This window comes from Xenopus laevis, chromosome 2L (assembly GCF_017654675.1).
Source record: "Xenopus laevis strain J_2021 chromosome 2L, Xenopus_laevis_v10.1, whole genome shotgun sequence".
NCBI lineage: Eukaryota > Metazoa > Chordata > Amphibia > Anura > Pipidae > Xenopus > Xenopus laevis.
In genome coordinates, this window is record NC_054373.1 from 117,934,828 (window position 1) to 117,947,271 (window position 12,444).

Below are 12,444 nucleotides of genomic sequence, written 5' to 3' on the forward strand. Positions count from 1 at the left end.
GCTTTTACTTATTGCTTTTAAATAGTTTATGCAGTCCAAGCTAGCTTCACAAACTACATAATTACATATAGAATATTAAAGGGGAACTATTGTGAATTAGAAAACACAACACACAAGGATAAAATATTTGCGACATGATTACATTTATTTTTTAACTTTTTCTTGGTTAAGCCCATCTCTAGCCCTACTAGTTACCTGCTTAGAAAGGAGGTTACAGTTCCACTAAGAAGGGTAGGTATATACGGTTTAAATCCTTTGCATTAAAGGAACAGTAACACCAAAAAATGTAAGTGTTTTTAAGTAATGAAAATATAATGTACTGTTGTGCTGCACTGGTAAAACTGGTGTTTTTGCTTTAGAAACTCAATTATAGTTTATAAAAAATGACTGCTTTTTAGCCATGGGGGCTGCAATCCACAGCAGATAATCTCTGTATTTTTTTAATAGGATTCTTCAGAATTTATAGCCCCATGGCTACACTGCAGCTTGTTATAATACATCTATACACATCTATAATAAACTATAGATGTGTTTCCAAAGTAAACACTCCCGTTTTACCAGTGCAGGGCAACAGTACATTATATTGTCATTCCTTTAAAATACTCTTTAATTTTTTGGGTGTTACTGTTCCTTTAAGTGCCTGCTCTTGCTCCCTTACCTGAAACTAGCTGCTAAATATATTTCAAAACACACACAGTTTAATTGTGGTTGATTAACAGATTTGCACCTATTTATTGGCAACCAGACCTCCTCTCAAATTGCTAGTTACCAATGCAAGGATGATGCCACGACACTGATATTTTGTTGGCAAATAAACCCTAGTCCTGGAAAACTGTTCTACACTCACTGAAACTTGACAGACATTTGTTATATGAAGGAATTTGTCTAGAATTTCCAACAGAACATGCTACTGTCCAGAGGAGCTTGCGTTCTGGAGATATGCATACTGTCAACTGAGACACAAAAACCCTTGCTATAGAAAGAGAAGCGCTATAGGCCATAAAGAAGCTTACTGAAGGGCCCAGGATGTAGGAGTTTTAAATATTCTATCTAATCTATTTAATATATCTACTGTTCTATCACATCTGTAATACAGCACTTCCCCCACCAGCCCCATTATGCAAGGGAATTGTGACCTCTTGAATACACTGAAAAGCGTCTTTTCTTATGAGTCTGATATGTTGCATCATTTTCCCATCAGAAGTGGGTTGTGATTTTCTTTAGGTTAGATTACTTGCTATTTGAAAAATGGTATTTGTTTTCATTGATGACTAGAATAGCATTTCCCAACAAAATAAAATTTAAAGTTAAAAAAAGGATGATAAGAAGTCAAAATGGCCTTATAATTTTGTTTGACACCCAGGACAATGACACACAGGTAGCTTTGTTGCCTACATGAATTTGCCTCTCCTCTGGAAGACTTTACATTGCAGACACCCAGAAAAATCAAAGAAAGATGTGGGAAAAGGCATTTTCACACAAATACGCCAGCTCAAGTACAAGGAAAGCTGAATTCACTGGAGGGTACCGAGTGCAGCAGGACAATTCAGAGAACATACAAAAGAACCAGTGTACAACCTCAAGCTGTAAGAGTAATTGCATTACTCAGCCTTCCCCTAACTGTCAACGTCAAGAAGCATGAACTTATATGAACAAATGGAACATATATTACAATTTACATTCTTCAACATTAAATTCTCTGAACTGCTGAGATGGCAGATAGTACGATTAGTAATTAATTAGCAAGGAATGATCTTTTATTGTCAACCGGCATAATTGCTGCAACTAATATCTGCAAGGTTATTCCTGGTCAATTCTTAACCTAAATCCACTAATTTAAAATACTTTGTATTTTTAATATTGATTTATTTTAAATATGACGCACTGCTTACAATAATGCTGAATAATCATATGCAAAACAAAATCAATGGTTTGTAATTTTCATGTTGCAATAAATGAAAGCAAACATCTAGAAATAATTTTTTGCTTCTAAATGATCAGATTCTCCTTTCCATAGGTGATAACCAAATAAAACTATGTACATATTAATTCTGTGAGCATTCCTTGAGATATAAAGGCTCCTTTACAAAAGCAAACACAACTGCAAAGTACTATAATAGATGTAAAATTTAGCGTGTTGAGGTTTAAAACCACAAAGGTACTTGCATCCATTTATGCTACTTAGCAACTTCTGTCAAGCGCCAATAAACCTGTTCAACCTGCTTTGATAAATTGTGAGCATAGCAATCCTGAAATCACTGACAGCTTTCACCTGCCGGTCACTCCATGCCTCCCTTAGAGGCTTTATAGTCAAATTTGGCATGTGGCAAACAAATCAAATGGTAATGTTGTTATAGACACCATGCAGTAGATGTGATGCCGTGATGCAGACCAATATGATATGAAAAATAAGCCTTCCATGACCATAAGAATGCTGTGTAACATAGGAAATTTTTCTATACTCCATCAGACATCTGTGAGGGATACTTCGAAAATCCTTGAAAAGTGAAGCCTGGCCCTTAAGGCTAGTAATTTAGTTTACTATACATTGTGGAGACATTTTATGAAACCTGCTAGTTTACTTAAAAAATCAAAAATCAAAATAAGCAAAGCTCACCAGAGATTCCGCATTCAAAGTGATTAAGTCATCATCATGATCTAAAAGCTTGCAAGAATAGCCAATATTTACAGCAGTTTCTTGTTTGTCTCCAGTTAGAACCCAAATCTGCATGCCAGCTTTGCGTAATCTCATGATGGTTTCTGGAACGCCTTCTTGTAAACGATCTTCTATGCCAGTGGCACCTATGTTTAAGACACAAAACAACACTTTAACAACACAAATATTTAAAAATAAGATATTTAAACACAGAACAACAACTTATCTCTAGCATTTGTGTGGGTGAGCATTTAGGGAATAGTGATCACAACATGGTCTCCTTTGAGGTAATGTTGCAGAGGCAACTCTATAAGGGAGTAACTAAAACACAAAATTTTAGATTTGCAAACTTTGCCAGTATAAAGGCATCTGTGCAACATATTAACTGGGAAAGGCTTTTCACGGAGTTAAACACAGAACAAAAATTGGATGTCTTTAAAATTCTGCTTAATAAATATACATGTCAATATATTCCCCTTGTAACAAGGAACATCACAAAACAAAACCTTTCTGGTTTGATAGTGTTGGTCTCGAGATGGGTAAGAAAAGACATGCTTTTAAGGCATTCAAGTTAGATACAAGGAGGCCAATAAATCATGCAAAAAAATCAGACAAGCTGAAATTGACATGGAAAAGGGTATTGCAAAAAAAGAATCCAAAATAATTTTTTAAATATGTAAATAGTAAAAAAAAAAAAATGGAAGTGGTGGGACCCTTAATATCAGAGGGGGGTTTGTCTACACAAACGAGGAACTAGCTAATTAAAGGGGACCTGTCACCCCAAAAAATTATTCAAAATCCTATTTTATCACATTAGTCAAGCAAAATAAACTTTAATTACACTGTATAAATTATTTGAATCTTGTTTCCTTCACTCTGGGAATTCATAATTATAGCAAGCAGGCAGGAGCCATTTTGTGGACACTATTATAAAGGCAAGAATTGCATCATCTCAGAATCTGTTTGTGCACCAGAATAGGGGACCCGATGTTCATTCCCATGCCCTGGCTACACAATTAAATGGTGAAGTGAACGGGGGAATGTGTGGAAAGCAGTGATATCTAGGAAGTGCTGAATGGAAAGTGAAAGTAATTGTCTGCCCCACCTCAATGCCCAGGGCATAGAGGAGGGGCAGACAATATTTGATTGACAGCTGAGATTTTTAAATGCGCTTACAACAGCTATGAATGCTTTAATAAAAAATAGAAAATGGATTTCATGATTAATTTGAAAAGGACTTTTATTATACAGATTTTTCTGTCTGAGTGACAGGTCCACTTTAAGGTTTCCTTCTTAAGAGTACCAATCCTAGTAATACAACTAATATTGCATAGTTCACACACAAGGAAATTCAAACGAGACTAGAACATGTAAAGATATACAAAGGTCTGGGACCGAATGGTTTTCATCCCAGAGTAATAAACAAGCTTAGCGCTGTGATGGCCAAACCTGTTAATTTTTCAGGAATCACTGAGGTCTGGCATGGTGCCAAGAAACTGGCGAATTATTAATGTGGTGCCGCTATTCAAAAAAGTATCTATAATACTATGAGTTTGTGACAGCATGGTTTTATGAATAACAGATGTTGTCAGACTAATTTAATTTCATTTTATGAGAAAATGAGCAGAGACCTTGCGCAAATTCACTAAAGCGCGAAACGCGTAACGCTAGCGCAAATTCGCCAGCGTGACATCATTTTGTTACTTCATTGATTTACTAATGGGCGCTGGCGTAAATTGGTGAAGTGGACCTACTCTAGCGCTACTTCGCACCCTTACGCCAGGCGAAGTTGCGCTATGGCGAAGGGACGTAACTACGCTAATTCACTAACTTGCGCATTTTACTGAACTTGTACTGAACTGCGCCAGACTTCCCTTCGCCACCTCAGACCAGGCGAAGTGCAATAGAGTACATAGGGATTGCTTAAAAAGATCGAACATTTTTTGGGGGGTACCCTCCTTCCCCCCTACATTTCCATATGGCACCTAAACTATACAGTGGGCACATGTATAGGGCAAAATAACAACTCTATTTTATTTTATGAAGCTTTCCCAGGCTTGTGTATTGTAATGTATTTGATGCTACATATACATCCATTGTACTTTAACTTGGCGCCGTATGCAAATTAGGCATCGCTATCAAGCATGATAAAGGGGCTTGCCCTGAAACGTTGCACGTTCGCATTAAATAAACAGCAAGGGGTAACCCTGGATTCCTTTGCCTTGAGTGCCATTGTGTCCTATTTACAAAGCAGTTCATACCCACCCTCGAAAATAATCATAAATGACTACTGACAGAGAGACTGCGTTTCACTATGTACATAAATGCAGTCTGTTTCATATGGGATATACTCATACATTGTGACATTTAGAATTAAGAAAACATGACTGAAATCCAGTTCCCAAGTCTTGTGTTTTGTCACTGAGACTGTTAACGTGGGTGACTTAACAGCTGTGCTAAGCACCAACTTTGCTCAGAGATGCATTAATCTATTTTTGAATATGACTGGTAATTGCTTATTTTTCTGTATTTAACAGAATACATTTATGAGGATTCTCTTGAGGGTGTCTGCTTTATGATCAGATTATCGGTCTATTTGTGCATCAGACAAATCCTTTCCCCAGGGAACAAAATTGATTTTAAAAATTAAAACTATAAAAGCAGTAAAGTAATTCAGTAGAGAAGGCTGGAGCCCAATAGGTGACGTTGTGTTTGCATAGCCAGTCCTGTTGGTCCAAGCCCCCACTGTTGGTTACCTACATACAGATGTGACTGAGTAAGGAGACAACATCACCCATGTGTATCTATCGATGGACTGCATAATGGGACCAACATAATAGGATCAGATTTTGCTCCAGTTCTAGTAACCTACAGCAACCAATCAGCAGGCAGAATTTATGGGTAAACTAAGGCAGCAGTAACATACCGAGTAAATGTAGATTAGTCTCCAGACGAACTGCAGACTGGAACAGTAGTTCTTCCCGATTCTCTAAAGAAGACTCAGCTTGCAAATGAAATTTCAGCCAACAAGCATATTCTTCTTTACTGAGCACCTAAAGGAGATAGCAATTTTAATTTTGTTCTGCACAAAACAATTACCCAATAATAAGCTGTGGATGTGGGAAAATATGCTTCGACACAATGAATAATTCCAGTATAATTTCATTAAACCACATTTAGCAGTAAAGAAAAAAATTACCTTACAACAAATATGCACCTTAAAACTATGAGTATTGTATATATTATCAAGAAATCTTTTGAGAGTAAGACTAATACCTTCATGAAAATCAATGATCAAAATTTAATAACTATTTTCAGCATGAGAAAATAAATAGAACGTTGAAGTTGAAAGACATTCCCTTATTCTTTTAATAAGAAAAATTCTACTTTAAATTTTAAAAAACTAGATTAAAATTAAAAAGCAAGATTATTTTCAATCTTACTATTAACTACCTGAGTTACATTTTAAGTAGAAACATGAAGTAGTCCCAAACTGTAAACTTACAAGAAATATTTTTCAACTTTTCAGTATTACTAGCCCTTCAAGACATAATTACATGCAGAAAAATTTCTGTCCTTGACTTTTTTACTCTAATAAATTTTATTCTATTGCAGTCTGATGGGATTTCTGATTTTGTCTCAGCCAAATGTCAAAGCACCACTAAGAATAGAATTTGAATCTTTGCATCTATAAAATAACATTTCCATCCAATTAATTCTCTTCAGAAATTGAGGGTATTGACTTGACTAAAAAAAAAAATGAGCGGTCATCCATACTTACTCGTTTTGCAATACACAGAGTTCGTAGACCATCAACTGCGTAACAATTCAAGTAATTTTGTGTTTTGGCTTGAATTTTCCTTTGGTGCTTTCCCAGAGGATCATCTAGAGAATGGTAAACATTTATTACTATCTTTATCTAAAACCATTCTTGTAACATATGTTTAGTGTAAACCAATATGAAAGTTCATTTTATTAACAATGATGTAGGCAGATAAAGTTGGTATGCTCGTTTCCTGGGGGTACTACCTTTTGTCTTTACACTGTGAGTAAAGTTGTTGTTACATATTGCTACCAATCTACCTCTGGTAGGATAAAGTACAGCTGTAATAATATCTGTAATATTTTTGGTAACTGTGGTGAATACTTAAGTGTATAATAATAACATACGGTTGGAGAGCAAATTAACTTTATAAGCTACTAGTAATGTTCCTGTCACATAATATATAGTACATTAGTATGGCTGAATTTTAGACCTGAGCAACATAATCAAGTGTGGTACAGATACAATATCCATCATCTGGAAACCCATTATCCAGAAAGCACAAAATGATGTTGTTAGAGGCAATACAAGCCTATCAGGTTTATTTAATGTAAATTATTTTTTAACAGACATAAAATATGGAGATCTGAAATATGGAAAGATTCTGGATAACAGGTCCTATATCTGTATGAGTTTATGCCAGGTATCATGTTATCTGAAATCATCCATTAAAAAGAACTAACCTTAGTGTTTCTAATGGTGTGAAATGTAGATTTACTTCACTGTTACACTATAATTTAAGCTATTTTTCATACACCCTTTATAAGCGTTAAAAAATAAACAAATAAATAAAAAGATGCTGCAAAATGTGGCAAGTAGCATTTTTTTAAGCAGAAACTGCTTGTTATGTGTAATGTCTAGAATCAATACACAGCTTTATCAACACTCTTGATTTGGAAGAAAAGTTAGGACAGTCCACTAAAAGTATAATTAAGAGGGCAGGAAATGTTCATTTACATTGCACTTTTGAAAATGTACTTCATTTCAAGAAAGCGTGATTTTTATTGAAAATACTTGTGGAATTTCTGTTATGGCTTCATGATTAAGTATTATCTTAAGTTGCATTGAACACAGCAGACCAGGTGAAATTTTTCTCCATTGATCTGCAGACGCAGCATAGAGAAGGTTGGCCTGAAAATGGGAAATCATGCATTTTCAGGCTGACCTCTGCTCTGCTGCGTGTCTGCATGCAATTTTAATGTAGATCAACAGAGCTGGGGCATGGTGAGGATCTACTTCTCACAGCCGCAGACTGAGAGCAGCGGAGCCAATGCTCTGCGTGCCCTGGATTTAATAGTCAATGTATTTTCTTTTAGCACAATATCCGCAAATGTCTTACCTTTAGAGCATAGCTGAATAAGGTCCAGAATAACAGAATCTGCTCCTTTAGTGTAAACCACAATTTCATCTGTAAGTGGGTGTCTGACAACAACAGACATTCGCTTTCTGACTGAATCAAAACCAAGGGTGTGCAAGAGTTCAAAGTTTAGCTTAGCCAAATGCGGTAGCTCTACAGTTACTTGATCTGAAAGTCTCCCAACAAGAGCACAATTATATGCTCTGGAAGCATATACAAGAGCAGCTTCATCAGGACTCTCTGCTTCAAAGCGCAAATCCCCTTCATGTCCATCTACTTGTTCTTTAAACCCTGTTTGTATGCCTAGTCCAGTAAAATGTATCTGTGGTGAACTCGAAAGTTTTCTTTCTAACTTCGTAAAACTGCCTTCAGTGGAACTAGAAGACATGATGCTGGATCCAACTCTGTGCATTGACTTATTAGCACCGAGGCTGGATGAACTGCTGCTATTAGATCCTGAAGTTAAACGGCTGGGTGTAAATCTACGGATAAAGTCCTCTATGGTTTTCACTGGAGATTTCAGTTCAGATCTTACTCTCACCTACAAGTAGAAAAATGTTAAAGTTAAAAAAAAACAATAAAATAGTTAAATGTAGTAAAAGATGTAGCCATTTGGCTCAATGAGAGTATTGTTGTCATATTTATAGTGCCAGTGTGTTATGTACTGCCTATATACAAACTATAACAACACATTAACAAGAGTTGAATAAGACTAAAAAAAGTTTCAAATATAAAGCAAGGTTTTAACCTAAATCAGACATTATAACATTACACTATCTAACACACTTGACAAAAGACTACTCACTACCCACCACAGATGACCAAAACCTCAGTCCTGGCACACAGTATGTTCAGAGGTGCTGAACTGCCACTAGAGAAAATTGCACACAAAACCAGACTTCCTACACTACACATCCATGCTTTCATCTTGCAACACTTTTCCTCACAATCATCCGATCCCTGAACGCCTGTTCCAAACTTCCAACTCTTTTCTCTGCCCACTACTGCATGACCATCCTTCCTCTGTCAAGATCTTCAAAGCCAATTGGAGAAACCGCTCACCTCACAAAACCCAAACAGCGTGTCCTGGTGCTCGGTGGCAGGGGAATCGGCAACCTCCCAACCAAGGTACGTTGGTGAATCACCAAGCACACAGGAATTCAGTTAGCAGGGCAAGCCCTTGCAATTTTATTAATGCATTAATAAAATTGCAAGGGCTTACCCTGCTAACTGAATTCCTGTGTGCCGGTGATTCTTCTACGTACCTCTGTCAAGATCTTGCCATATACTTACAAGAGAATATAAAAATAATTAATAATCAGGTGCCAGCACCAACCACCACCACTGTCATACACAGGCCAGGACCCAACATCACAGCTGTCACAATTCTTCCCAATCATTGTGGAAGAGGTAGCTTCACTTTTCTCTACCTCACACCCAACCACCTGCCCTCTTGACCCAATCTTGTGACAACTTTTTTGCTTACTAACATCTACCCATTGCCCAAAAAAGTCAACCCCTTTGCTAACCTTTGATTTGCTGCAAATAAATTACAAATTTTGACAATTTGGCTAATTTGTACCATTTTGTATAGTGCTGCATAAAATGTTGGTGTAATAATAATAATAATAATAATAACACTGAGGAAGAAGCAACACATGCAGTGACCATTAAATGTGTTAAATGAATGGTTTTTTTCTTACCTTCTGTCGTGGTTGATTAGGAGAAGTAACAACAACTGTATTGCAAATTGTCAAAGCAATAAAAAAGTCAAAAATATCTGAGAGTTCTGCAGTGAGCTGAGAAAATGGTTGCTTGTGATTTCTCATGATCTTCAACGACTTTGTACACTCATTGACCTTTTCTAGCAATTTTGGGTCTGGTGTAATGTCCTTTTCCTAAAATATCAAAAGGCCCTTATTTCAGATAAAACCAATAGTACTTTATGTATTATAATAAACAAGTTTCAGTGAGTCATGTGAAATTACATCACTAGGCTCCGATTATAACAGATGACATAGTTTATAAAGATATAATTTGTGTATTATAAACTACTTACAGACAGGTTATGCATTCCAGTTATAGCATAACAGAATAGGAAATATTTTATGTTCATGTATAAAACCATTTGTATTGTTACAAAATAAAATGCCCCAAAGAAAGGAAATTATTTTAGTCATCTATTTTTCTAAAGTCTTACAAAAATATTGCTTTTCAGCTGATAGCGAGCCCACAATGTGCATATTTCTGTATATTATATATGCCTATTTATAACACATGTATATGTAGTTACAGTTTAGAGTGTAGCTTGTGTGACTTACCATTGGGCTGCTGAAAGCTGTGTGCTTGGACAATATGTTGGCTTTCATCGCCTCAGCTCTGCTCCCCGTACGTCGATGAGTCTTGGTATTTTGGCTTCTATATGCAGCTTTAACACTGTGGTGACTGCTATTACTATCACGCCGAGAAAGTGTTCCTGCTTTTGGCCCATTGGCTTCATCTTCAGAGTCTGCCTCTTGATACATTGCGAGACGTTTTGCTGTGAATTAATAAAGAGCAAATGTCATAATATCTTTACCAGGTAACTTGCAATCCTCCCAAACATCCCAAAATATAGTGCTTATTGTCAGATATAAGATGCATGACAAACTATACAGCATTGCCTTTTTTATACAGTTCCCACATCTAATAAATATGTTAAAAAAGAGCTGTAGATAATGAAATCCCACTGCAATATATAAAGATATCATAACTATGGAGTTATGTGATTTGTCCAAACATTACAAAAAAACATTTAAAGTTGCTCTTCCATCACAGAAAAAAAATGTCATGAAACTAGCATATTTTTGAGCCTTTCTTGAAACAAAAAAAATGTAACCTAACCCTAACAATCAGTATTCCACGTTTGTACAGCAGACCAATTTTCCAAATAATTCACTGTGTGCAACTCTACAAGTACATAAAAAAAGTAAAAATAGATGTGTGGAACTCAGAATATACAATACAAGTTAGTTTAAAGGGATACTGTCATGGGAAAAAACATTTTTTTCAAAATGAATCAGTTAATAGTGCTGCTCCAGCAGAATTTTGCACTAAAATCCATTTCTCAAAAGAGCAAACAGATTTTTTTTACATTCAATTTTGAAATCTGACATGGGGCTAGACATATTGTCAGTTTCCCAGCTGCCCCAAGACATATTTTGTTTTATAGTTTTTTCGAACCCAGAAACTGTTTAGTGGGTACTTCTGACAGTGAAAGTTTGTGAATTTATACTGATCTTGCCCACTCCCAGACCTTGTGGGACATTCACTAAGATTCGTAGTTGCGCCAGGCGTAACTTCGCCGCACTTCGCCAGGCGAGGTTTCTCCAGCGCTTCGCAAATTCACTAAAATCCGAAGTTGCGCTCAGGGGTAGCGTAAGGTTGCGAAGTTGCGCTAGCGTTGATTCGCTAAGCGAAGTTATGCTAGCGATGGTTAATTTGCATACGGTGCCAAATTGAAGTTACAATGGAGATATATGTAGCAGAACTACACAAGCCTGGGAAACTTTCAAAACATCAAATAAAATTTTTATTTTGCCCTACACATGTGCCCACTGTATAGTTAAGTTGCCATGAGTTAGGAAATGTAGGGGGAAGGAGGGGAGCCCCAAAAAATTTTTCGATCTTTTTCAGCCTATCACCCATAATATAGAAAAAACGCCAGCGTTTTTTGGGACTTAGAAAAAATTGTAACTTTTTTTGAAGAAATCCCTATCTACACTATTGTGCTTCGCCTGGTCTGAGGTGGCGAAGGATGTCTAGCCTAAAAGGTAGCGTTCAGAACAATGCGTGCATTAGTGAATTTGTGTAGTTACGTCCGTTGCGCAAATTCGTAAGGCGTAAGGGTGCGAAGTTACACTAGCGAAGTTACGCCAGCGTCCGTTAGTGAATTTGCGAAGTAACGAAAATGCCCAACGCTAGCGAATTGACGCTAGCGTTAGGCACTTCGGCGCATAGTGAATTTGTCCCCTTGTGTCTTATTCCCTTCCCTTTAGATTGTAAGCTCCTTTGCACAGGGCCTCCCTCACCTTTTGTACTGGTATTGGTTGTGATGTATATAATTTCATATGTTCTATGAATGTAATTAATGTGATTTAGTTGTATAAACACATTTACTTTACAGCGCTGCGAAATATGCTGGCGCTATATAAATAAATGTTAATAATAATAAAATAATAATTAGCTTTTTTGTACCAGTGCATAGCGTATGTAATAAACCTTCTTAGTGGAAAAGTTATTTTTGCTCCACAAGATTATGCCACATATAGGGGGTTATTTATCAAAGGTTGAGTTGTGTTTTCCATGATTTATTATACCCCAACCTTGGAAATAGCTCTTATATGAAAATATGGTATTGCATTTGGTAGCTAAACTGAATGAGGCTAAGCTTCTATAAATGTGTTATAAGAAATCTTTTAAAAGAGGAAAGGTTGGGAGAATTCCAGAGGAGGGGTGAAGCCCTTGCTAAGTCGTGTATGCAAGCGTGTGAGGAGGTAATGAGAGAAGAGTTGAGGAGCAGGTCAGTAGAGGAGCGTAGTAAGTGGTTGGGTGAGTATATAGAGATGA

The 12,444-nt window shown here is 36.6% G+C and overlaps 1 protein-coding gene across 2 annotated transcripts in view; it reads right to left on the bottom strand.

Moving 5' to 3' along the window:
- Nucleotides 1-12,444, bottom strand: part of LOC108708431 (phospholipid-transporting ATPase VA) — a 77,049-nt gene that overhangs the window by 12,815 nt on the left and 51,790 nt on the right. For both annotated transcript variants that reach the window (XM_018247118.2, XM_041582379.1), the window contains exons 8-13: nucleotides 10,158-10,375; nucleotides 9,540-9,734; nucleotides 7,819-8,377; nucleotides 6,438-6,541; nucleotides 5,583-5,709; nucleotides 2,618-2,802 (exon numbers count right to left, since the gene is read on the bottom strand). In XM_018247118.2, coding sequence (XP_018102607.1) covers nucleotides 2,618-2,802; nucleotides 5,583-5,709; nucleotides 6,438-6,541; nucleotides 7,819-8,377; nucleotides 9,540-9,734; nucleotides 10,158-10,375 — 1,388 coding nt within the window. The remainder of the gene's footprint in view (nucleotides 1-2,617; nucleotides 2,803-5,582; nucleotides 5,710-6,437; nucleotides 6,542-7,818; nucleotides 8,378-9,539; nucleotides 9,735-10,157; nucleotides 10,376-12,444) is intronic.